The 24,757-nt window shown below is 49.8% G+C and overlaps 1 protein-coding gene across 1 annotated transcript in view; it reads right to left on the bottom strand.

Moving 5' to 3' along the window:
- The window catches only part of FBLN7 (fibulin 7), a 45,633-nt gene extending 25,872 nt beyond the window's left edge, over positions 1 to 19,761 (bottom strand). Inside the window, exon 1 of the mRNA XM_035001055.1 lies at positions 19,512 to 19,761. Within this exon, the coding sequence (XP_034856946.1) occupies positions 19,512 to 19,589 (78 nt within the window). The 5' untranslated portion in view covers positions 19,590 to 19,761. The remainder of the gene's footprint in view (positions 1 to 19,511) is intronic.
- Between the last annotated feature and the right edge of the window lie 4,996 nt (positions 19,762 to 24,757).

Here is a 24,757-nt window from a genome sequence, read left to right as displayed (position 1 = left end):
GGTAGGGTTTCAGGCGGACTTACTGACGGAAAGTCTTGAAACCCTGGCCCATCCCTGCCTCCAATCTCACTGGGGTGAGGCTAACAGAACAATGTAAGTGTAAGAAAGAACTTTGTGAGCCCAGAAATAAACCCATGCACTTATGCTCAATTAATTTAGGACAAAGGAAGTAAGAACACACAATGGGGGAAAGAACAGTCTCTTCAATAAATGGTGTTGGGAGCACGGGACAGCCACACGCAAAAGGATGAAACTAGACCTCTATCTTACACCATACACAAAAACTAACTCAAACTGGATTAAAGACTTGAACGTAAGACTCGAAACCATAAAACTCCTAAGGACAACATCAGGGATAAGCTTCTTGACATCATTCTTGGCAATGATTTTTTGGATCTGACACCAAAAGCAAAGGCAACAAAAGCGAAAATAAACAAGCAGGATTACATCAAATCAAAAAAGCATCAGCATAGCAAAGAAAACCATCAACAAGATGAAAAAGCAACCTACAGAATGGGAGAAAATATTTGCAAATCATATATCTCATAATGGGTTAATATCCAAAATACGTAAAGAACACATTTAATTTGATAGCAAAAAAAAAAAATCTAATTAAAAAATGGGCAGAGGAACTGAATAGACATTTTTCCAAAGAAGACATCTAGACAGTCCACAGGTATGTGAAAAGATGCACAGCATCACTTATCATCAGGGAAATGCAAATCAAAACCACAATGAGATCACCTCATACTTGTTGGAATGGCTATTATCAAAAGGACAAGAGATAACAAGTGTTGGCGAGGATGTGGGGAAAAGGAACCCTTGTGCACTGTTGGGGGGAATGCAAACTGGTGCAGCCACTGTGGAAAACAGTGTGGAGCTTCCTCAAAAAATTAAAAATGGAACTGCCATATCATCCAGCAATTCTACTTCTGGGGATATATTCAAAGGAAACAGAATCACTCTCTCGGAAAGACATCTGCACCCCCATGTTTGTTGTAGCATTATTCACACTAGCCAAGATGTGGAAGCAATCTCAGTGCCCACCAATGGATGAAAGGATAAAAAAAAGTGGTATATATAAACGATGGAATATTACACAGCCATAGAAAAAGAAGAAAATCTTGCTATTTGAGACACGGTTAGAGCTTGAGGGCATTATGCTAAGTGAAATAAGTCAGACAAAGACAAATACTGTATGATCTCACTTATATGTGAAATCTAAAATACCAAACACACAGATAACAGCAAACAGATTGGCGGCTGCCTGAGTCAAGGGGTGGTGGTGGTGGTGGAGGAAAGGCATGAAGGGGGTCAAAAGGTACCAACTTCCAGTTATAAGATAAATAAGTTCTGGGGATGTGCTGTACAGCGTATGACTATAGTTAACTGCACTGTATTGTATATTTGAAAGTTGCTGAGAGAGTAGATCTTAAAAGTTCTCATTACAAGAGAAAAACAACTTGTAACTATGTAAGGTGATGCTAACTAAACATACCGTGGTGATTATTTCACACCATAGACACATATATCAATATATGTCAATATATCATATATTGATATAGATGTCAATTATATCTCAATAAAACTGGAAAAAAATAAATGAAATAAAATTCCCAAGATTAAAAAAAAAAAAAGAAAGAAAGATCCTTGTGCTCTTGGCAAGCCAGGATGCTGGAGTCAGGGCCAGGGAGGGTGCCAGGGAACGGAGAAAATTCTAGCCTTTTGATAGGAGGTTTGATGGGTCTGTTTGGCAGTTGCTACTAATATGGGATTCTTTGCTCCCAAAGAGCTAGAAATGGATCCCTCGAGAGCCATGCTCAGAATCCGTCGCCTGGAGTGGGACTTCGGCACAGGCAATAACTGGGTTCATCTGCAGAGCTGGGTGCTGAGGCGGGCATCCTTACAGACCAAGTCAAGTGCTCCAGACGTCTGCATCATGGGAACAAAACAGGTCATTGGAGGGGACTGAGGATCTACATGCTTCCCCTTTCCAAACTGAGAAAGCGTTCTCCTTTTGCTTGATCGTAAAAATAAAGCACACTCCCTGCCAAACAATTCAAAATCCTCAAAACACATCAAAACAAAGAACGAGTCCCATGATCAGAGACAAGCACTGTTAACTTTTTGTTTGTCTTTAACTGTTGGATCAGACACACATGCACACGCATACAAGCATCATCTTGCATACCCCGGACCACAGAATGCCCGTCCTTGATCAGCTCTTTTTTCTCCACACCGGGGCTTGGCATCATTTCCATGTCAACAAGCACAGCAACTCCTAGGACCCTGGGCCTCGATTTCACTTCTGACCCCTGTGCTCTTTTCAGTCTGGGGAAGGGGCTCCATTTGTCAGCTCCTCTCCCCTCCCACACCCCTACCCCCTCTTGCTCTGGGCCACGAGGAGCAGTGGCAGGGGAAACAAGTCATTTCCCCTTTGTCCATGTAGCCCTTGGCAGCAGGTCTGAGGGGGCTGCGAGGGCCTCCGGGGCTGGGGGCCAGGAAGCAGGCCCGACCCTCCATGTCACCCACCCGCTGCCTTGGGGTACCCCTGGCCCATCTCAAGGTCTCAGACCCCAACTGTAAAAAGCCACCACAGGCTCCATGTGCCCTTTCACAGCCAACCTCCCATTCCGGTGGGAAGGCTCCCCGAAGCCATGGCTGGGCGAAGGTCAAATCCAGGCGGGGCTGGCGAGGGGGGAGGGCTCCACGCTGGGATGGAAGGGCATACCCTAGAGGCTGAGGAAGTCACCGCATCAGGGCCCCTACCTTCACAGCCCTCTTCCAGGGCCCCTCGAGGGGGCCCTCAATTTTAATATTTTTCTTGACGAGATCCCCTCAACTGGTGTTAAGTTTCCATCCCTTCAAAACCTGGCTCCACGCCTGCCTTATGCCACTGACAATAAATAACAAAAAATAGTTTCCATTTCTTTGAGTTAATAACCTTCTTTGAAATGGAACCAAGAAGAGACATGCAGTGAAACTCTTCCATCTTTGAGGAGAAAAGACCAGGATTTACAGCGTCTGTGATCAAACCCTTCAAAGGGGCGGGCACTTCATGTCACTCAAGGTCCATGGCAGTGTTCGCAGAGAAGACATGAGCCAGTGAAAGAAGTAGCAACAGAAGTCACCCTGCCTAGCTGTTCCCAAGCTGGGGTGGAGGTGGCATAGATGGTTCTGGAACACACAGGCCAGTGCCGAGAGCTGGGAGGGTGGAGGCGCAGGCCCAAAGGCTCTTGGAAGTAAGGCAGCCATAGGACAGAGAAATCTTGCCCACCTTCCCCCCAACCCATTCTCTCATAATATTTACTCCGGAGGATCTAATGGACACTCCTCAGAGCTCAGGACACTCCCCTTTCTCTGAGACTAACCAGTGCTCTGGTAGAGGTGGGCCTCCGGGGCCATTTTATATCTCAGGACCCTACCTGCCGGGCCAGGGGTGGACACAGACAAAGACGTTATGCGCCCGCCCTCTGCCCCAGCTCACCCGGTCACCATGCCAGAACCCAGTAGGTCTCGCCCCTGCCACTAAGCCCCGGCCTTCTGGCCACTTGGGTTCAATTTATAAATAAAATTCAAGACCCAGAGTTGGCTCTCAAGGCACCTAAGGGCATGGGTGAAACTCCAGGGGTGTGCATGGTTGAGAGGGGGGGTCCTTGAGGCTTTTGTTCTCGCGTGACCTGGCTTGATGGTCTTCCTTACAGTGGCAGTCTTGATACAGTGACAGTTCCCGAGAGCCCCCTGAGGGACAGTAGCACCCTGAGAGCCCTCCAGGCGGCCACAGATGACCCCTCAGGCCTCAGAGGGGCCGTCTCTTGAGCTGGTTTCGTCTAAGCAACAGCTATGTGTCCTGTCAGCATTTTGTTAGTGGGAACACAGATGTTTTGATGCCTTTAGGTCTAGGAAAGGACGGAGCACCCTCGCCAAAGGTGTGCCTGCTGGCCAAGGCTTGAAGTCCTCCACGTCGGAGTCATGTCGGATTCGTGCACGTTTTTTCTCCAGAAGTTATTTTGATTTTAAACCACATCGGAAGAGGGTTATAACTCCTTCGACTTCTCTTGTCCCGGTGACCTCTACCCAGCACCCAAGAAGAGGAGAGAAAGTGGATGCTTCTGGGGAAAGTGAGAGAATTTTGCCTGGGGACTTGCCCAAGGCCCTTGTATTCGTCAGGGTTCTCTAGAGAGACAGAACCAACGGAATGCACGTTGTATATGTGCACATCCTATTGAGAGAGACAGAGGGTGAGAGGCAGATTTATTTTAAGGAACTGGCTCATGCAATTATGGGGGCTGAGAAGTCAAAATCTGCAAAGCATGTGGCAGGCTGAAGACCCAGGGAAGAGCTGATGTAGCTTGGATCCAAAGGCAGTTTGGAGGCACAACTCCTTCCATCCTGGGGGATCCCGATCTTCTGGCTGGGGCCCATCCACATTATGAAAGGCAATCTGCTTCACTCAAAGTCTGTTGGTTTGATGCTAATCACATCTAAAAAAATACCTTCACAGCAACATCTAGATTCTAGGTGTTTGGCCAAATATTTGGGAGCCATGGCCTAGCCAAATGGACAAATAAAATTAGCCACCACAGTCCACCAGCTGGAACCTCCTTTTGGGGCTCTGGACCCCTGGGGTGTTCGGGGCATTTTGCGTCGTTATGCTGGTTGTCCCTCATTCTGTATTTACGCCCTAACCCCCCTTCTTGTGGATCTTTTACAATGACCACAGGAGCGATCACAACAGAGGGAGCCCAGAGCCAGCACTTTCATCACACCTCATACAAGTAACTCCTTAGGTGCTCATGACAACGTCAGGATGTGGGCACACTGTTACGCCCACTTTGTAGGTGCCACGTCCAGGGTTCAAACCCCAGCATGCTATCTCCAGACCCTGATGTGATGGGATGGCTGGGTCTGTTTTAGAGAGGGGTCCCCGGAGAGCCACCTCTGTCCATCCCTGACTCCTCTCGGTTTACAGCACCCCCTGCTGGCCCTGATGGCCACCTTCTGGACACCCTCCCAGCCCACTTCTTCCCTGGCCGCTTGGCACGCGTGAGAGCAGAAAACAAGCTATAGATAACTTGGAATCTGCATCACTGAGCATAGGATCTGAGTTCACACTAGATGAACCACCAAACTAACAGATGAATAAGGAGTGAAGGAATGAAACAAGTGTGAGGCCAGGACAGTCATGTCCATCTCGCTACCCCGAACCACCTTATTCGTTCACAGGCATGGGTGAACCTTTTGTCTAGTCGCCACCTTTACCTGCAGAGCTGGTTGTGCCTTAGGAGCATCCGCATTATCTTTAGCAAACATATCGCCCAGCCCAGCAGGGAGCTCAGTTCTCACACACACACACACACACACACCCCTGTGTTGCACAACCAGCTTCGGTCTCCTGCTGGAGCCCACCTAGTACGCAGGCCCTCCCCTCCCCTCTCTCCACAACTTGAGGACCTCAGAGCCTCAGAAATGGGGCATGTTATGCCAAATTTAACACAGTGCACCTTTTCATTCATTCACGTATTCACGATTCCACAGGTATTTACCTCATCCCCTACTTCATGTCCGGCACTGCCGTAGAAGGCAGAACCCTCTTTTTCTCGGTTAGTCCTCCTTGCAGCCCGATTAGGCGGGACCATTATCTCCATCTTACAGCTAGAGAAACTGAGGTTAAGGGACACCCAGTTGGTGGATAGTGCGGCTACCTCGTGCGCCACACTGCATCTAGCCCGTCCGTTTGGAAGGCACGTTCCGTCTCTTTCTTCAGCCTCCAGGAACCAGGATGAGGGGCTCAGAGAAGGCCGCCCGCGTCTGCTGGTGGCCCCTCTCAACCCCTGCAGGCTGTCCCCCGACACACACATAGACCCTTCCGGGAACGTTCACACTGGGTTGTTGGCTGCTTCGGTGTGTGGCACACATGTGTATGCATGTTCACACATGACCCAAGATTTATGAGAATTGACATCTGGGTTTTGCTGGAAAACTGCGTCTCCTGTGCTTGACTTGGAAGAGGGGGAGGAGAGAGGGCGGAGTGGACGGAGGGCCTGATTCCCGCAGGCAGCCTGGGCAAAAGCTAACGGGACAGATGAAATGGCTCCTTTGAGCTTGGGCATGGTGGGAGGTTCGGAGTCTTGGGAGTCGTTATTCTTAGAGCAATAACTAGCCTGGATGGTTGTGAAGGCCAAATAAAAGATGTGCTATGCTTCCGGATCTTCCTACACTCTCCAGCGGACAGTCTCAAGTGTTTCTGGGTGGGTGGGCACTGGCGAGACTGAAATGACCCTGTCCTGGCCCACAGCATGTGTCCCACCTGCTCTCCCCGTGTCCTCACCCTCCCCGCTTTGATCCATGCTTCCCAAGGTCAGAGGTCAGAGGCCAGACTGCATCACTTCCTTGCTTAAACCCCCCAGTGGCTTCCCACCTGTGGGAATAAGGCCAACTCCTGACTGTGGAGCTGACAGAGTGTATTCCTTCCCCGTTGCTGCTGTAACAAATCAACATAAACTTGGCAGCTTAAAACAACATGAATTTATTATCTTACAGTTCTGTAGGTCAGAAATCCGACACGGGTTTCACTGGGCTACAGTCAAGGTCAGATTCACAGGTTTCAAGGATGAGAACATAGACATCTTTGAGGGCTATTACTCTGCCTACAGAGCTGATCCCGCCCAGCCCCTGCCAACTGTGCCCAGATGGAGCGCCCTCCTCTGTCCACTGAATTCCGGGATTTGGACCTCCTCGGTGTCTCTCCACATGCCTCGGCAAGCTCGTTTCCACCTCAGGGCCTTTGCACTGCTCTGCTCAGAAAATCTGCCGCTGGTCCTCAGAAGTCACGTCCTGTCCTTCCACTTTCACCAAGAAGTCCCCTTCTCAGAGAGTACCTGCCTGCTCAGGGCACAGTAGCCTCCTGGCCTTCCTTCAGAACAGCGCCCCATTTCAGTTGTATGCCTTTCGCTACTTTTCACGATTATCTTGGTTTTCTCTCCCTGCTTGGTAAGCTATGTGACAGCAGGGCCTATGTTCGCCTCAGCTTCCCCTCCCCACCACGTACTGAGCACTTACTGTGAACACGTTCTCTGAATGTCGTTCACTTTCTCATTACTACAATCCTGCGAGATGTGTCTCTTATCTTCACTGTTCATGGGAGGAAATGGATTCATCAAAGGCAGGAACTTGCCCCAGGGCACTCAACCAGGAAGAGTGGGAGCCAATATCCCGACCAGGTACTCTGAGTCTTTTCCACTTGCTATACTGCCCCGGGCCCTGCTGCCTCCCAGGGCCCAGAATAGCACCTGGCCCGGCAGCAGGATGGGCTCTCAGGACGTAGTTGTTGAATGAGCACATTATCTTATGTGTTAGCTTCCTTCTGGGAGGGTAAAATCTTGAATCATGCAATCAGACGAAAGGCCTAAATCACAGGAGCCCCTGAGGTGATACCAACATGTTCAGCTGATTCTGACTTGTTTGTAAGTTTTCTCACTACAGTGTAAATGACTGCTGCTTCTCTGGAAGCAGCTTTTCTGTTTCTTTTTTTGCCTCTGGTACTACAGACGCCCCTCCCTGCCCAGAACTCTGTGGTGCTTTCCCTTTCTTCAGAGAAGCCGGGAAGCAGCGATGCCCTCGGTCCTCTGGGCAGTGCGCCCAGTTACAGCTGATGCTCTCTGACCCCAGCCCCTCCTGCAGAGATGGGGGACACAGCCCGGGTGTGCAGAGGGAAGGGCTCCTTGGGCTTGCAGGGTACCTCCCCTTCTGTTGAGGGTCTAGAGGTACTTTAATCTCCGGCATAAAGAGAAATGTCTGAGTCACTGGCTGATCCAGAGGGCAGTAGTGGGGCCAACGTGCAGCTTGGGGACTTTGGGGTGCCTGGAGCTGCCGCTAACCTCTCCCCAGCTCGCCCCAGTTTTTGATGTGCACAGTTGTCAGGTCTCAGTCTTACTTGGAAACCCAACCCCAGGATGAGTGCCTTGCTTCCCATTTAGCTGCCTCCCTAGGGAGATTCGGGTGCCCAGACTGCCGGGGGGGCGGGGCACACGTTTTCCCACACAGGGAAAATAAGTGACTACTTCCTTGAGGTATGAATTTTCCTTACTGGAATGGGTAGATGTGGATCCTGTCAAAGTATAGGGACTTATTTTTTCTTTCATGAAAATGTAATGGCCTAATTTTAGGTCCCTGGCACTTACTGAAAAGCATGGAAGACTCTGGGGGAGGGTTTGAAAGGATGTAGAAAGTTCTACCTACCTAGGGAGTCTGCCCCAATGTCCCCAGGGCCTTTAGGGCTGCCCGAGCCTTGAGAAGGTTGGCAGCAGTCCAGCAGCCCCACCCCTGTCCCTCTGGATCAAGGGAGTGACCGGCACAGTCAGGCTTCTGTCAACAGTCAGGAGACATTGGGAGCACGGGCAGCTAGCTGGGAGGCAGGGCTGGGTGGCCCTAGAGGGCGGGCCGGTGCCCAGATGGCGAGTGTCGTGTCAAACAGGATTGCTCTGCTGTGAGCAGGCCTGGCGGGTAGTGGTTCTCAGCTGAAAGGCTCCAGGCAACCCAAGAAAGCACTGTGCTGCCGGGTCACACGGTCCTTCCCTGGCAGGCCACATCCCAGTCCCCGCTGTCCACCCTGTCAATACCCACCGCCCAAGGCGGGGGCCAGAAACTACCCTCGGGGAGCAAAGGGGCCTCCATTCTTCTCTGTAATCAGGGCTATCCTGGATGGGACTGGAGGCCCCTTCCTGAAGGTGCCAGGGAGAGGAGGAGACTGCTGGAGAAGGCCCAAGGTGCCTGGAAGGCCCCTCTGTCCCCTGTCCTCACCCTGACTGCACGCATTTGCCTGGATGCACATGCCTGTGCGGAGTGCATCTCTGGGTCACTATGAGGGAAAGTTGGCAGAAAGAGCCACAGCCTACCCCCCACCCCCGCTCCAGCCGTCCCCATCATCTGCGCAAGGAGACTGTGCCGCTTTCCCCATAAAGATGGAAGTCTGGGCGCCTGGGTGGCTCAGTCGGTTAAATGTCTGCTTTTGGAGTGGGTCATGATCCCAGGGTCTTGGGAGTGAGCCCCTTGTCAGGCTCCCTGCTCATCAGGGAGCCTGCTTCTCCCTCTGTCCCTCCCCCCTTCTTGTGCTCTCTCTCACTCTCGCTCATGCTCTCTCTCTCATAAATAAATAAAAAAATCTTAAAAAAAAAAAGACGGAAATCTGTTTTCCCACCTCCTGGATCTACACTGGCCTTGTGACTTGCTTGTGACTTGCTTTGGCCAACAGAATACAGTGGAAGCGACAGACCGCTCCAAGGCTGGATCGAGATTAACCATGTTGTCTAGTTTCTGTATCTGATGTTTTGACATCTGGGGCCTTGCTGACTTGGCACAGACTGCCCCTCTCAGGGCTAGCAAATTCCTAGAGGTAGCAAACAACTCAACACCCTGCACCCACCCCCCAGCACACCTTTGATATGCAAGCCAAGCAATCCAGAACCATTCCCCCTGCTTTATCTGGCTCTTGCATGTGTGAGGCACTAAACCGCCCCCCCAGCTTCCCCCTCCCTCTCCCTCTCCACCCCTGCAATAGCCCCAGGGTCAGGCATCAGGCCAGCAGAGGCAGCCCTACACCACAGCCCTCTGAAATTAGTCAAACTAGCCAATCCCAACTTGGTTAGCCCCCTTACCCTGTCTCACCCATTACTTCCCTCAGAAACCCCAATAAAGGCTTTCCAGAAGTTCCCTTCCCTGTCTCTCTGCCTGCTGTTCTCTCCTGAGGCCTCACGAGGTCTGGCGTGCCCCATCCTCTTGGCAACTGTTAGTAACAAACTATCTTTTCAGTGGCAGTTGTCTCCTGATCCGCTGGCATCACCATACCTGGATAAGCCCCAAATGTCAGGTTCAGTTTATTTTTTGAAACAGAGAGAGAGAGAGACAGCGAGAGAGGGAACACAAGCAGTGGGAGTGGGAGAGGCAGAAGCAGGCCTCCTGCTGAGCAGGGAGCCTGATGTGGGGCTCGATCTCAGGACCCCGGGATCACGACCTGAGCCGAAGACAGATGCTTAACCGACTGAGCCACCCAGGCGCCCCAGCCCAGGTTCATTTTAGAACAGGGTCTCAAGAAGTCTCATGCATTGTGCTCAGCTTCAGCCCTCCACCACCACACCATGTGAAAAGGCCAGGCTAGCCTGCTGGAGGAAGAGAGGCTGTGGGGGAAGAGCCGAGATGCACCAGATGAGCCACCCTAGACCAGCCAGCCCCAGCTAACCTGGCAGCTTCCCACAGATGAAGGAGGGTCCCAGCCCAGAGGGGCCGAGTCTGGAGCAGATCAGCGGAACAGCCCAGCTGAGTCCAGCTCCAATTGACCCGCTGGTCTGCCAAATCCAGATCCAGGGCAGCTCTTGCAAAACCAAAAGCAGAGTCCCTGTCTGTTTTGATGCTGGCACCTGGGCGACTGGAGGCACCAAATACTCGTTTTGTGAAATACAGGTCCGTTCCCCGCCCATCTCCACTCCCGCTATCTGAAAGTAGAGAGTTCCCAGGAAATCTTTTTGTAAACCACAGTGGTGTAAAGCAAAGAGGCAATTACCATTAATTTATATGGAAATTTATTTGAGGTTTCCCAGACAAAGCACAGATGCTCCCAGACCCAATTTAAAGCTCTGGCGGCCGGGGGCCCGAGATGCTGCGTGCAGTTCCCGGGGGAGGCGCTGGGTGGCGCCACTCTCGCTGCTCGCGGTGCTGCAGCGGCTGTACCCGCTCGCTGCAGAACTAACGCTGATCGCTGCTTTCGCTTTTCGCCTTTTTTTCATAAAAGCGAAAATCCTCTTGGGATTTCCTTCGGAGAGTGAAAACGGGTACTAATGTAGGTCTTTCCTAAAAGCGAAGTGGCGCCATGCAAACTCAAAAAGTGGGGAATACCTGTACCCCTATTTTAGATCTGGATGCTTCACGTGTGCCTGTCGCTTCAGCCCATCCCCACGCCTTCGTGCAGGCGCCCCCCGATCCGTCATGGTGTCCTTTTACTCTGAGCTCTGAAGTGACCAACGAGCCATCTCAGCCTAGACTCGGGGCAGACCCAGGCGGAGGACCCGAGGCAGCAGGGCGGCTGACCTGGATAAGCTGACCCCGCTCTGCTGCGGACCGACAGGCTCGCTCGGGTTTTCCTCCTTTCAGCCCTCATCTCATTCATCGCAGCCCAAGGACTCCGCCTCGAACCCTCCCCCCCCGCCCTCCCCCGACTCAGTCAGTAGGGGAGAGTGGACCGGGCAGCCGTCCTCCCCTCACTTCTACCTGTGGCCTTGCTCCCCACAGGACGATTCCGCGGCCACTTTCCCGGGTGTTTAAGCTCGCCCCCCCCCCCCGCCCCCTCGACAGCCTGGGGATAATGGTGTTACTGCTGACTGCTTTAAAGTGTCCGTGTAGAAAAAGGGCAATCTCTAAGTAGGAAAGTGATTTGGGAATGCCTAAGTATAGCAAATTAAAATATCATTTTCCTGGGGATGCGTTAAAAAAAACAATGGAGTAAGCCAAGAAAGAGGAAGATGTATGATTTATAAAACATAGACTCCAGCTCAGAAGAGCAGGCAGCCAAAGTCAGGGTCAGTGGGACTGGGGCGTATAGGCTCCAAGCGAAAGCGGTCCGGGTGGAACGTGGCACAGGTAAGAGCCGGAAACCACTGTGCTTACGCATTTGACTGAGGGCAAAGTGGGGGGGGGGGGGGGACTTCAGGGCAACCAAAGAGTTGCACAAGAAAGAAAATTAATCATAGTAGCCTATTTGGCTCTGTGTGAACAGTGGAACAAAGTATCTGTCATTTACGGGAGATCAATCGTTTAGAAATGTGGCCTAATCTCCAGGCATTCCACAGCAGTTGTCTCCAGAGAGAGAGGACTACGGATCAGTTTTTTAAAAGCCACAAACGACCAAAACTCGCCCAAAGAAGAAAGCGAACCTAAATAGTTCTGTATCTGTAGAAGACATTGAATTCATAGCTCAAAACCTTCCAGAAAAGAAGTCTCCGGGCCCACGTGATTTCATTGGTAAATTCTACCAAACATTTCTTTTTTTTTTTAAGGATTTTATTTATTTGACAGAGAGAGAGAGAAAGCACAAGTAGGCAGAACAGCAGGGAGAGGGAGAGGAAGAAGCAGGCTCTCCACGGAGCAGGGAGCCCGACGTGGGGCTCGATCCCAGGACCCTGGGATCATGACCTGAGCCGAAGGCAGACGCTTAACCGACTGAGCCACCCAAGCGCCCCTCTACCAAACATTTCAAGAACGGACACAAATCCTACCCAATCTCTTCCAGAAAACAGACGACAAGGGAACACTTCACTCATTTTACGAAGCCTGCACTTCCTGGTAACAGGACCCTGCAAAGACGGGACCGGGGGTCAGCAGGCATTATCTGTACAGGGCCAGGGAGTTCACATTTTCTTTTTGAAGCCCATACGGTTTCTGTCGCAACCTCTCAACGCTGCAATTGTAGGGCAAAAAGCAGCTGCCGAAATGTGTAAATGAATGGGTGTGGCCAGGTTTGACCCGCAGTGGGCTGGATGTGCGTGGCCCAGGGGCCACAGTGTGCTGACCCCCTACTATACACCAATAGCCCCATGAAAACGGGCAAAAATTCTCACAAAATACTAGCAAATGCAATCCAGAAATACAGAGGAATATAGAGAAATATATATACATATTTATATATATTTATAATATATATATTTATAATATACATATATTCTCTATTTATATGTATGTATATAAATAGAGAAATAAAACCACAACCAGTTAGGATTCTCTGGGACTGCAAGGCTGGTTTCAAAATAGAAAATCAATCAAGGTCATCCACCTTTTTAACTAACTGAAGAAAAACCAATGGATCATATCAATTCAGGGAGAAAAAAGCATGTGACAAAATTCAACATCCATTCATAATACTCTGTCAAACTATGCTTTGAAAGAAATCTTAACTTATCTTTAAAAAAAGGGGGGGGGGGGCAGCGCCTGGGTGGCTCAGTCGTTAAGCGACTGCCTTCGGCTCAGGTCATGATCCCAGGGTCTTGGGATCGAGTCCCGCATCGAGTCCCGCATCGGGCTCCCTGCTCTGCGGGGAGCCTGCTTCTCCCTCTCCCACTCCCCCTGCTTGTGTTCCCTCTCTCACTGTGTCTCTCTCTGTCAATTAAATAAAATCTTTAAAAAAAAAAAAATCTTAACTTGACAAATGGCATCTACAAAAAACCTATAGGTAGCATCACACTTAATGTTAAAAAAAAAAAACAAAACTGAATGCTTTCTCCCTAAGTTCTAGAACAAGGCAAGGATGTTCACTTCCCTATTCAACATAGTACTGGAGGTTTCAGCCAGGGTAATAGGGCTAAATAAATAAACCAATGGCACATAAATTAGAAAGGAAGAAATAAAACTGCTCATACTCACAGATGACACAATCATTTATGTCAAAAACCTGAATCTACAAAAAAAAAAAAAAAAACTCCATAATAAGTCCCACAATGTCACAGGATACAGGGTCAACACAGAAAAATCCATTAGATGTCCATATACTAGGAATATACCACTGGAAATGAAAAGTTAATAAAACAACACCATTTAGGGCGCCTGGGTGGCTCAGACGGTTAAGTGTCTGCCTTCGGCTCAGGTCATGATCCCAGAGTCCTGGGATTGAGTCCCGCATCGGGCTCCCTGCTCCTTGGGGGCCTGCTTCTCCCTCTGCTTCTCTCTCTCTCTGTCTCTCATGAATAAATAAATAAAATCTTTAAAAAAAAACAAAACACCATTTAAAGGAGTTCCAAAAATGAAATGCTTACGTATAAATCTAACAAAGCATATTTATGTTGAAGATTTTAAAATGCCGAGGAAAGAAATCAAAGATCTAGATAAATGGACAGACATATTATGTTCACAGATTGGAAGACTCGATATTGTTAAGACGTCAATTCACCCCTAATCGATCAATAGCATTAATGTAATCCCAATCAAAATTCTACTAGGATTTCTTGTCTATAAGAAAGAGACAAGCTTGTTCTAAAATGTTAATGGAAAGGCAAAGAAACTAGACTGGTCAAATTCTATCTTACTATAGAATTACAGTAATCAGGATAGTGTGTTCTCGACAGACATAGTCCCATACCTGCATGACAAACTGATGTTTGTCAAAGTTGCTGGGACGATTCAATGGCGATTCAACCATCTACTCCACAAATGATTTTGAAACAACTGGAAATCTATCTGCAAAAAGTCATCCCCAAGATAAAATTCCCACTTTGTGCAAACATTAACTCCCAATGGATCATAGATCTAAATGTAAAAATGCAAAACTATACAAAAAATTGGAAAAAAATACAGAAGAGAAATTTCAGGACCTGGAGTGAGGCCAAGAGTTCTCAGACTTGACACCAAAGGCATGATCCATAAAAAAAAAAAAAAAAAAAAAAAAAATCAGTTTAAGATTCGCCAAAATTTAAAATGTTTGCTCTGGGGTGGACGTTAAGACAAGCTACAGAGAGTGGGCGCCTGGGTGGCTCAGTTGGTTAAGCGACTGCCTTCGGCTCAGGTCATGATCCTGGAGTCCCTGGATCGAGTCCCGCATCGAGTCCCGCATCGGGGCCCTGCTCGGCAGGGAGTCTGCTTTGCCCTCTGACCCTATCCCCTCTCATGTGTTCTCTCTCATTCTCTCTCTCTCAAATAAATAAATAAAATCTTTAAAAAAAAAAAAAAGACAAGCTACAGAGAGAAAATATTTGCAGTTCACATATCTGAAAAAGACTAGTAATGAAAGTATATAAAGAACACTCACAACTGAACAATAAGAAATTAATCCATTTTTTAAATGGGCAGACACTTTACCCAGTAGACCTCATGGCAAATAAGCACATGAAAAGATTCTCAATGTTATTAGTCATTAAGGAAATGGAAATGAAAACCACAGTAAGATACCACTGCATACCTATCAGATGACTTCGAAACTAACCAACCAACCTGACAATAGTAAGTGGTGAGGATGTAGAGTAACAGAGTCTTTTTATTCATTGCTGGTGTGAATGTAAAATGATACAACTAATATGGAAGACAGTTTGGCAGTTTCTCACAAAGTGAAGTATACATTTACCATATGACCCTGCAATCTCACTCCTAGATATTTGCCCGAGAGCGATGAATATTTATATTTACACACACACAAAAGCTGCATGGGAATGTTTATAGCAGATCCATTCGTAATCACCAAAAAGTAGAAATGACCCCATACATGTCATTCCATTCAGTGGGTGAACACAACGGAATACGACTCAGTCATAGTATTAGTAAAACAACTATGCAGACCCAGAACAACACAGAAGAATCTCAAATGCATTATGCTAAATTTTAAAAAGCCAGACTCAAAAGTCTATGCATTTGTTGATGCCATTTATATGACATTGTGGAGAAGACAAAGCTATAGTGATGAAGGACAGATCGGTTCTGGGGTGATGGAATAGTCTCCTGACCATATATTCCATATTCCACATATGGAATATAGTTCTATGGTAAAAATCATGGAAATGTATGCCAAAACCTTTTTTTTGTTAAACTGTAACAAGCAAATGGGAGAAGGCCACCAAAATAATGAACCTCTAATGGTGGAATTTGGAACCCTGTGACATCTATTCACAAGGAGAAGTTTTGGGGTAGGGGAAGCTTCTGAACCACCCCACAGGCAAAGAGGATGCTGAGACCCTGCCCTCCTTGCTCACCTAGAGCTGTTGTGGGGAGGAGAGGTGCCGGGGTTTGTTACATGTTTCCCCTTCTCGTCTCCCCAACAGGGCTGTTTCTCTTCCAGTGGGAAGGCCACAGAGTGGGCAGCAGTTGTAAGAAAGGGCCCCCACTCGTGGGATCCCCCACGCTGCTCAACCTGCCCTCCTTCCCCACCTGCTCCCATCCAGCTAATCACAAAACCCCTGCAAAGTGACTCAGGACAGATGTGCTGACAAGAGGGACAGACGTGGAATGCCACGGAGGACCGCAGGAGAGGGGATGATACTGTCCATCCCCATGAGATCACTTCTCCAGACCCTTGCGGAAAGCAGCATCCCCCCTACGCTGCAACACATGAAGATTCTCCACAGATAGGTATGCACACACACATCCCGTAGCAAACGCAACCACTCATTCACGCAGAGATGTGCACACACACTCACAAACACACACCCATCGTGCTTCCTGTGGGCTGGCACCTAATAGAACAAAGTGAGCGCATTTCCTGGTCGACAGAGGAACCCCAGCCGGGGCTGCGCCCCGCTGCCGTGAGGAACCCCCGATGCCTCTAGCTAGAGGTCCTTGGGTGGCCACGGACCCCGCCCATCTCCTTGTGGCAGCAGATGGTCCCATGAGTGCCATTCACTCTCCAAACATGAGGAGTCTCCACCGGCCAGCAGGACTTACTGCTGGGTTCAGGAGCCCCAGGCTCATACCGTGTTCAGATCAGGTCAACTCCAGCTATGCCACGTCCCCGCAGGTCCTCGTGAGTCCAATCCTTTGTCCACTCCGAACTCCTCTGCCCTTGGCCCTTTCCTAGGTCTGCAGTTTTTAACTCTGAAAGATGGTGTTCCACTGGGTCTCACATACCTGATTGATTCAAATCACTAGGGACACTTAAAAAAAATACTGATGCCGGAGCCCCAACCCAGATTCTCTGGGGTGAGGCTAGCATCTAGATTTCTAGAAGCTTCCCAGGTGACCTGATGTGCAGCCAAGGTTTACCCCGAGACTGCCCAGCTCGGTCCTGCTCAGAGCAGCACCAGCATGACAACACTCCCTTCATTCCGCTGAACTCCAGCTATGCAGGATCCCTGGGTAAAAATCCCAGACATGGTCCCTGGCCCTGGGGCCCTGTAGTGGATAAGACAGACAATAAACTCAAAATCTACTAAAAGAAACCATTACAAATATGATCAGTCCTATTCCAGAGCCCTTCATAGAACCATAATAGGAAACACAAGGGCAGAGAGGAGACCTGTTTAAATATGGGGCTGGGAAGGCTTCTGCAAAGAGGTGCTTATTTGAGCAAGGACCTGAGAGAAAAGGAGAAGCCCGGTAAGGAGTGTTCCTGGGGCCTTCTTTATGGCTTACCTGTCAGGCTCCCCCAGGCAGGGGCTGGGAGGGGAGACCCCTCAAACACATAAGACTTTGGGTGAAGGACAGTTTCACTAGAATTTTTAAACCAACTTCTTCTTCTTTTTTTAAGATTTTATTTATTTATTTGAGAGAGAGAGAGAGCACAAGAAGGGGTAGGGTTAGAGGGAGAAGCAGACTGCCCGCTAAGCAGGGAGGCCAATGCGGGACTCAATCCCGGGACTCCAAGATCATGACCTGAGCCAAAGGCAGTCGCTTAACCAACTGAGCCACCTAGGAGCCCCTTTAAACTAACTTCTAAGGACAATCCCTTTTGCTCCCTTTCCCCCTCACAAAGCCCAGGGAGGCAGGGATTGGACCCAGAACCCTGAGAGGGCTCACTTTTCTGTCTCTGCAGCAGCCAGGACATCTGAGAACGGCCAGGGTCTCACCTGTTGTCCGGGTAACCCGGAGAGACAGCAATAGGTCCCAGAAGATGAGACAGGGGCAGAGTAGGCGCCCCAGCATCTGCTTACACATCCCACCCACCCTCCCCCTCTGAGGGCTCCGACTGGATGCACCCACCCTATGCTTCTGGCCTTCGCCTCTGGGCCTGGTGTTTTGTTTTGTATTCTGCAAAGTGGGTGGGAGATCCCTTGCTCTGTTGGTGGGTTCACTGTGGCCTCAGATTAGCCTCTGCTGCCTGGTGACTCAGTGACTTCCTGCTGACCACTTTTTTTTTTTTTTAAGATTTATTTATTTTAGAGAGAGAGTGTGTGTGCGCAAGGGGGGAGAGGCAGAGGGAGAGGTTGAGAGAGTCTTAAGCAGACTCAGTGCTGAGCACGAGCCCCACGCGAGGCTGATCTCACCACCCTGAGATCAGGACCCTGGGATCAAGACCCTGAGATCACTACCTGAGCAGAAACCAAGAGTGGGATGCTTAACCAACTGCGCCTCCCAGGAGCCCTCCCACCCCCACCCCAGCTTCTGCATTCACACCACCCACCTCTGGTCTGAACTGCGTTCTCCCTGCCTGGAATCCCTTCTGCGCCCCAGGGCCTTGTAGGTGCCCGTGAGTGTGCCCGCCTGGCTCAGGAATTTAGACAGTAAACCAGTGTCAGTGGGGAAGGGGAAAGATTTGGAACCCACAGAGAGGGACTAAATTTTCTCTACTCCTTGGCTATGTGGCCTTAACTACTCTTTGGGCCTCCGTTCCCTCCTTTGCAAAATGGGGACGACAATGGTCCCCACCTCACAGGGCTGCTCTGAGATTTAAGAGCGTGGAAGATGCTTAGCAAAGAACCCCGCAGTCATCAGACTTCCAGTAAGCGCATGCAGGCTTTCCTTCTGCCGTCAGTTACTGTTACTGCGGTGGATGGTGGTGTTGGGGTGGCCGCCGGGCTGCCCACGGGCCACGCCCACCACAGGGGGCGGGGTCTCCCGCGGCCAGAGCCCGGCTGGCGGTTGTTGGCTCAGAATTCAGCAATTCCAGTTCCACCTTCCACCTATCGGAAGATATATTTTTATCTGCATTCTTTTTTTTTTTTTTTAAGATTTTATGTATTTATTTGGCAGAGAGAGACACAGCGAGAGAGGGAACACAAGCAGGGGGAGTGGGAGAGGCAGAAGCAGGCCTCCCGCCGAGCAGGGAGCCCGAAGCGGTGCTCGAAGCGGGACTCGATCCCACGACCCTGGGATCATGACCTGAGCCGAAGGCAGACGCTTAACGACTGAGCCACCCAGGTGCCCCTTTATCTGCATTCTTATCTTAATTTTAACCATCGATTCTTACTGGTTAACATAAAAGTGAATCTGGTCAAATAAATCCTGTGAGACTCCAACAAATACAAACGGCAAGGAGAGAAAAACCAAACAGCAAGCTGTCTGTCAGGGTGGGAAAGAAAATGCAGCCCCAGATCTAAGGCCCCCTCAGCGCGGGATGAGACGGCTTCAGAAACCCCCCGGCCCCCCTCTGCCTGCGCAGCGCAAACGCCGCTCACCCAGTCCGCGCGCGTTTAAAAGTCGGCGGTGGTGGGAATGAGATTTCAGTTAGAAATTTGAATGTTGGGAGCTGGAGGGCGGGGACAGTCTCCACCGTCACGGGGTGACCAGGAGCCCCCCTGGAGACCCACCAAAGCCCAACGTCTCCTACATCCCAGGGAAACCTTCTCCCACCCACAATCGTCACGCGGAGCCCTGTGCCCCGGGGACCGAGGCTGTCGCCCAGACTGCGCCGCTGGACCAGCCCGGGTCTTCCCAGGCGCCCGGCCCGCGATGAGGTTCAGGTGACAGACGGGGGGGGGGGGGGGGAATCCCAAGAACCGCTCCGCGCCCCCTACCCAAGCCTCCAAGTGCCGAGCGACAAGCCCGGGTCCTCTGGCCTTGGCGTTGCCTCCCGGGCGAGCGGGACGGGCGAGAGGCGGGAGGGCACTGACCTGGGAAGCCCGCGACGCGGGCAGGGCGAGGAGCCCCAGCAGCAGCAGCAGGAGCGCGCGGGGACAGCTGGGCACCATCTTGCCAGTGGGAGCCGCTCGCCTGGGGAAGGGGAGACGCCGCCTCGGGCCGGCCCACGCCGCGGCCCCGGAGCGGCTCGCGCGGGGAGGGCGGCGGGAGCCCGGGAGCGCAGCGGGCGCCGTCTCGGGTCCAGGTGCGCCGCGCGCCGGCCACGAGCGTCCGCAGCCGCCCGCACGAGACAGCCCCGGCGAGGCGGGGAGGCGCCGGCCCCGGGCCGAGGCCGAGGAGGAGGGGCTGCCCGGCCAGGAATGCGCCTGGGAGCGCGCCCAACCCGCGCGGCTCCCCGAGGAGGCCGGGCGCGACGCCGAGGACGAGCGCGGGCATCCGGAGGGCCTCGCGGGCCAGGGCGGCCGAGGCCGCGTGGCCGGTGCCCCGCACGCCCCCCGCCCCCCACCGTCCCCTGGCCCCGCTGGGGAGACCGAGGCGCGCGTCGCCAGCCACGGGCGGCGGAGTGGCGATCCCGCTCCAGCTCTGCCCTACGCAGCCCGCGTCCGGGACACCTTCCTCCACGGCATTCAGAGCAGGACCAGCTGGGCCGGGAGACGGGCTTCATAAACTTGCCTAAGTTCTCCATCGAGCAGAGGGGAGTCCTTCTCAGTCATGCTAGTGGGGAACAAGAACCCACATGCACGGGGACCAAGAATCTCCTGTCCTCCTCATTGATAGTTCTCCCCTCCCAAGCGGGAAGGAGGAACTCCGTTTAAAACGAAGGCCGGGTTATGAGAACTTTGGATGCTTTGCTGAAGTCGCTGGGAAATCCCGCTGGGAAGGGCAGACATGAGTGGTCTGAAGTCCCCTGCATCCAGGGGCTGTGGGAGGAACCAGATGGCCTCAGCCCCAAGCTCCTGGAAACCATTATTTAAGTTCTTACTGGAAGAATGTTTTCAGAAGGCAACACTGCAGATGTCATGGGTGCACACCAAGTCTGGCCAAGTCTCAGATCTATTTTTCCTTTCCGCATTTCATTTAGCAGAGCCCACTCAGAGCTCAAGGAAGGGAGTTCAGAAGACTGTCGTCTCAGACCAAGAGTTCCATTGGAAGGCAGAAAGGAAAGTTGGAGTCCCCTGGAAAGTGAGGGTGTGGTGTAGGCTGGCCACCTGAGCATTCATTATCCAGGAAATCCTACTGTGCTTCTCCCTCCACCTTCCTGTCACAGGAAGTAGAGCGGGGCCCATGTAATCTTAGTTTGCATTCCTGGAGACCGGGCAAAACATTGCTTTTCCCTGTCCAAGTGGAGGGACCAGGCAGCAGTGGCCCAATCCCAGGAAGCCTGTGGAAATTATGGTTTTCTGCCCCAATCTGTCATGTGTTTGCCCTTGATGCCAAAGCCAGTGCTCCCCCAGCCCCTTTCACTTACCCTCCTCTCTCCCTCCCACTAATGAAAGATGGGGTTCTGGTTGGTATGGCCATGTTTAATATGTATTTTATCCCACCTCGTGTTTGCATGGTGACCTGCCCTGGAGGCCAAGACTTCTCAGCCCACTTCCGGCTGTGCACTGGGAGCCAGACTTTGGCAGATGTCAGGAAGCGGTTTTTTTTCCCCTCTTGCCCTCCCTGTGGATTCATAAAGCTGAATCTGGGCATGGTTGAGTGACTTGCCCAAGGTATGTAAACCCCAGACTCAGGCCCCTCCCAGAGCTGTGCTGTTTCCCGCACAGGCTACCTTCCGCCTCGGCACCTTTCACCTAAATACAGGCGCATAGGATTTCAGGAATTTTAGTTACAGTTACAGAATTTTTTGTTTTGTTTTGTTTTGCCTTTTTCCTTTCCTTTCCCTCCTTCCCTCCTCTCCTTCCTCCTTCTTTTTATATTTTTTAAGCATTTCTAAATTTCAACAGGGATTTTTTTTCCTATCTACTAATTTCTGTTTGTTGCCCCTGTCCTATGGTCACCTTCCATTTAGCATTCTGATGTCTGCTCTGAATTAAGGTCACTCTGCCCCAGCAGTACTGCCCCTTCTCTCTCTGTCCCCAACTGTCCTTGACCCCCAGTGGTCAAGGCAGCCCCCCTGCAGCCCAGAACCTGTCAGGGCTCTCTGAAAGCAGACTGTGAAAATAAGCCCAGTGTCCTATATTCAGCGTTCCAAAAACTAAGCTTTGACTTTAACAAAATGGGTCTATCTTCTATATTACTTCTTCTGTTTCCTCTGTATTTAGTTTTCAAGAGAATATTCCAGAATGTCAGGGATTGGTGGTGGTGGGGGGGTCTACACATCTAAAGAAAATAGTTTAGGGGCATCTGGGTGGCTCAGTCAATAAGCATCTGCCTTCCGCTCAGGTCATGATCCCAGAGTCCTGGGATCCAGGCCCGCATCGGGCTCCCTGCTCAGTGGGAAGCCTGCTTTTCCCTCTCCCACTCCCCCCGCTTGTGTTCCCTCTCTCTCTGTGTCTCTGTCAAATAAATAAATGAAATCTTTAAAAAATATATTTTAGAAGTTTTTTGACAGAATCAATCACCATCTCCTGGGATCAGTGCTTTTGCTGATACACTTGTGTTCCCTGTGTAATGTGGGGATGCAAAACGAGACAGGAAGATTTGCTATAGAAATCTGTTTAACACCCAACCAGAAGCAGCACCCAGCCTGAAACAACCATTCCTGTAGGGTTCTCTGTCCCTTATGGTGCTCCACACCATGTTGCTTACCCTATGGGGGGGTTCATATGCTTATTTTGCCTGTTGGCTCATTTGGGTCTGCTTCTCTCCCTTTCCCACCTTCACCCCACATCTGTGATTCTAAATGTCATCGGCCCCCACCAAACACCTTCAAAGGGTCCTAGGAACAAAACCCAGCATGTTAGCCTGACCCAGGATAATTAGGTAGGAACAGGGGTAGGGGGTGATCTAGAAGGAGTGCAGTGATTGGTCCAATTCACTCATTACACAAATATTTTTTGAGTGCCAACTTGGGGCACAGCCCTGTGTGAGGCTCTACATCACGCTTTCACACTACATCAAGGAAGTGAGCCAGAAGTTTCTTCTTTGAAATGATAACACGGAAAGGGGTTACAAACAAAAAATACATTTATACTGTCTTTGGTAATTATCTACATAATTACCTTTACTGGTACCACTTATAGCTTCATTCAAGTTACTGTTTAGTGTTATGTCTTTTCAGCCTGAAGTACTCTCTTTAGTATTTCTTGTAGGGCAGGACTGCTAGCAAAGAATTCTGGTTTTGTTTTTCTGGGAGTATCTTTATTTTTCCTTCATTTCTGATGGATAGTTTGCCTGGATATTAAATTCTTGGTTGGCAGGTGTTTTTTTTCCCTTTCACTACTTTGGATATGTCATCCCATTGCCTTCTTGCCCCCACGTTTTCTGATGAAAAAATAGCTTTTAATCTTATTGAGCATTCCTTGTATGTGATGAGTCACTTCTCCCTTGTTGCTTTCAAAATTCTGTCTTTGTCTTTTGCTAGGTTGATTATGGTGTATTTCAGTATGGATCTCTGAGTTTATACCCCTTGGAGTTTGCTGATCTTCCTGGATGTGTAGATTAATGTTTTTCACCAAGTTGGTGAGTTTTCAGCTGTTATTTCTTTTTTTTTTTTTTTAAGATTTTTATTTATTTATTTGACAGAGAGAGAGAGAGTAAGAGCAGGAACACAAGCAGGGGGAGTGGGAGAGGGAGAAGCAGGCTCCCCGCAGAGCAGGGAGCCCGATGCGGGACTCGATCCCAGGACCCCGGGATCATGATCTGAGCCGAAGGCAGACGCCTAACGACTGAGCCACCCAGGCGCCCTCAGCTGTTATTTCTTCAAGTAGTCTTTCTACCTCTTTCCTACTCTCCTCTCTTTCAGATTTTCCCATTATGCATATATTGATATGTTTGATGATGATCCACAGACCTCGGAGGCTCTGTTCATTTTTCTTTTTTCTATTTACTTGCTATTCCCCAGACTGAATAATATCAATTAACCTATATTCAAGTTCACCGATTCTTTATTCTGCCTGATTAAAACTGCTATTGAGCCTGTAGTAAATTTTTCATTTCGGTTATTGTACTTCTCAACAGAAAAGTATTTCTATTTCCTTTCTATTTGGCTCATTTTTAAAAAAGATTTCATTTATTTATTTGAGAGAAAGAGCGCATGCGAGACAGAGCACAAGCAAAGGAGGGGCAGAGAGGGAGAGGGAGAAAGAAGCAGGCTCTCTGATGAGCAGGGAGTCCGATGCGGGGCTCGAGCCCGGGACCCTGGGATCACAACCTGAGCCAAAGGCAGATGCTTAACTGACTGAGCCACCCAGGAGCCCCACTGGCTCATTTTTTAACTTTTATCTCTTTACTGATATTATCTATTTGGTGAGCTGTTGTTCTCCTACTTTATTTAGTTCTTTTGATATAGTTTCCTTTAGGTCATTGAACATATTTAAAATAGCTGACTTAGGGGCACCTGGGTGGCTCAGTTGGTTAAGCATCTGCCTTCTGCTCAGGTCATGATCCCAGAGTCCTGGGATCGAGCCCCGCATTGGGCTTCCTGCTCAGCGGGGAGTCTGCTTCTCCCTCCTTCTGTCTCTTCCCAGCTTGTGCATGCACTCTCTCTCTCACTCACTCTCCCTCTCAAATAAATTTAAAAAAAGTAAATAAAATAGCTGACTTAAAGTGCTTGTCTAGTAAGTCCAACATCTGATCTTTCTCAAGAACATTTTCTATCCATTGCTTTTTCCCCCTTATTTTTTTTTGTGTGTCATAATTCTTTGGTGAAAACTGGACATTTTAAATAATGTGGTACCTCTGGAAATCAGATTTTTCCCTCTCCCTAGGGTTTTTTGTTGTTGCTGCTTGTTGTTATATTTGTTTAGTGACTTCTCTGAACTAATTCTGTAACATCTATATCTTTTGTAATATATGGTCACTGAAGTCTTTATTTAGTTATTGGTGGTCAGCTAATTATTAATTATTGGACAGAATTTTCCTTAAATTCTTGGAACCAACAAATCTCCTGGTCTTTGTCAAGGTGCTTGTGTCTATGGTAAGACACATCTTCAACTCTCATACAGCCGGTTTACAACTCTGCCTTAACCTTCACTTCCTGCTTATACTCTGCTGTGCAAAGCCCTACATATACATGTGGCCTTTTAGATGCCCAGAAACACATTGGAGCTTTTCTTTTTAGTTTTACTTTTTGAGGCTTTTGGTTAGTCTATTGTTTGCTTCCATTGTTATT

The sequence above is a fragment of the Mirounga leonina genome, unplaced genomic scaffold, assembly GCF_011800145.1.
Source record: "Mirounga leonina isolate KUSES-001 unplaced genomic scaffold, KU_Mleo_1.0 Mir_125, whole genome shotgun sequence".
NCBI classification, from domain to species: Eukaryota; Metazoa; Chordata; class Mammalia; order Carnivora; family Phocidae; genus Mirounga; species Mirounga leonina.
Note: the sequence above shows the minus strand (reverse complement) of the source record. Positions and strands in the feature narration are given on the sequence as shown.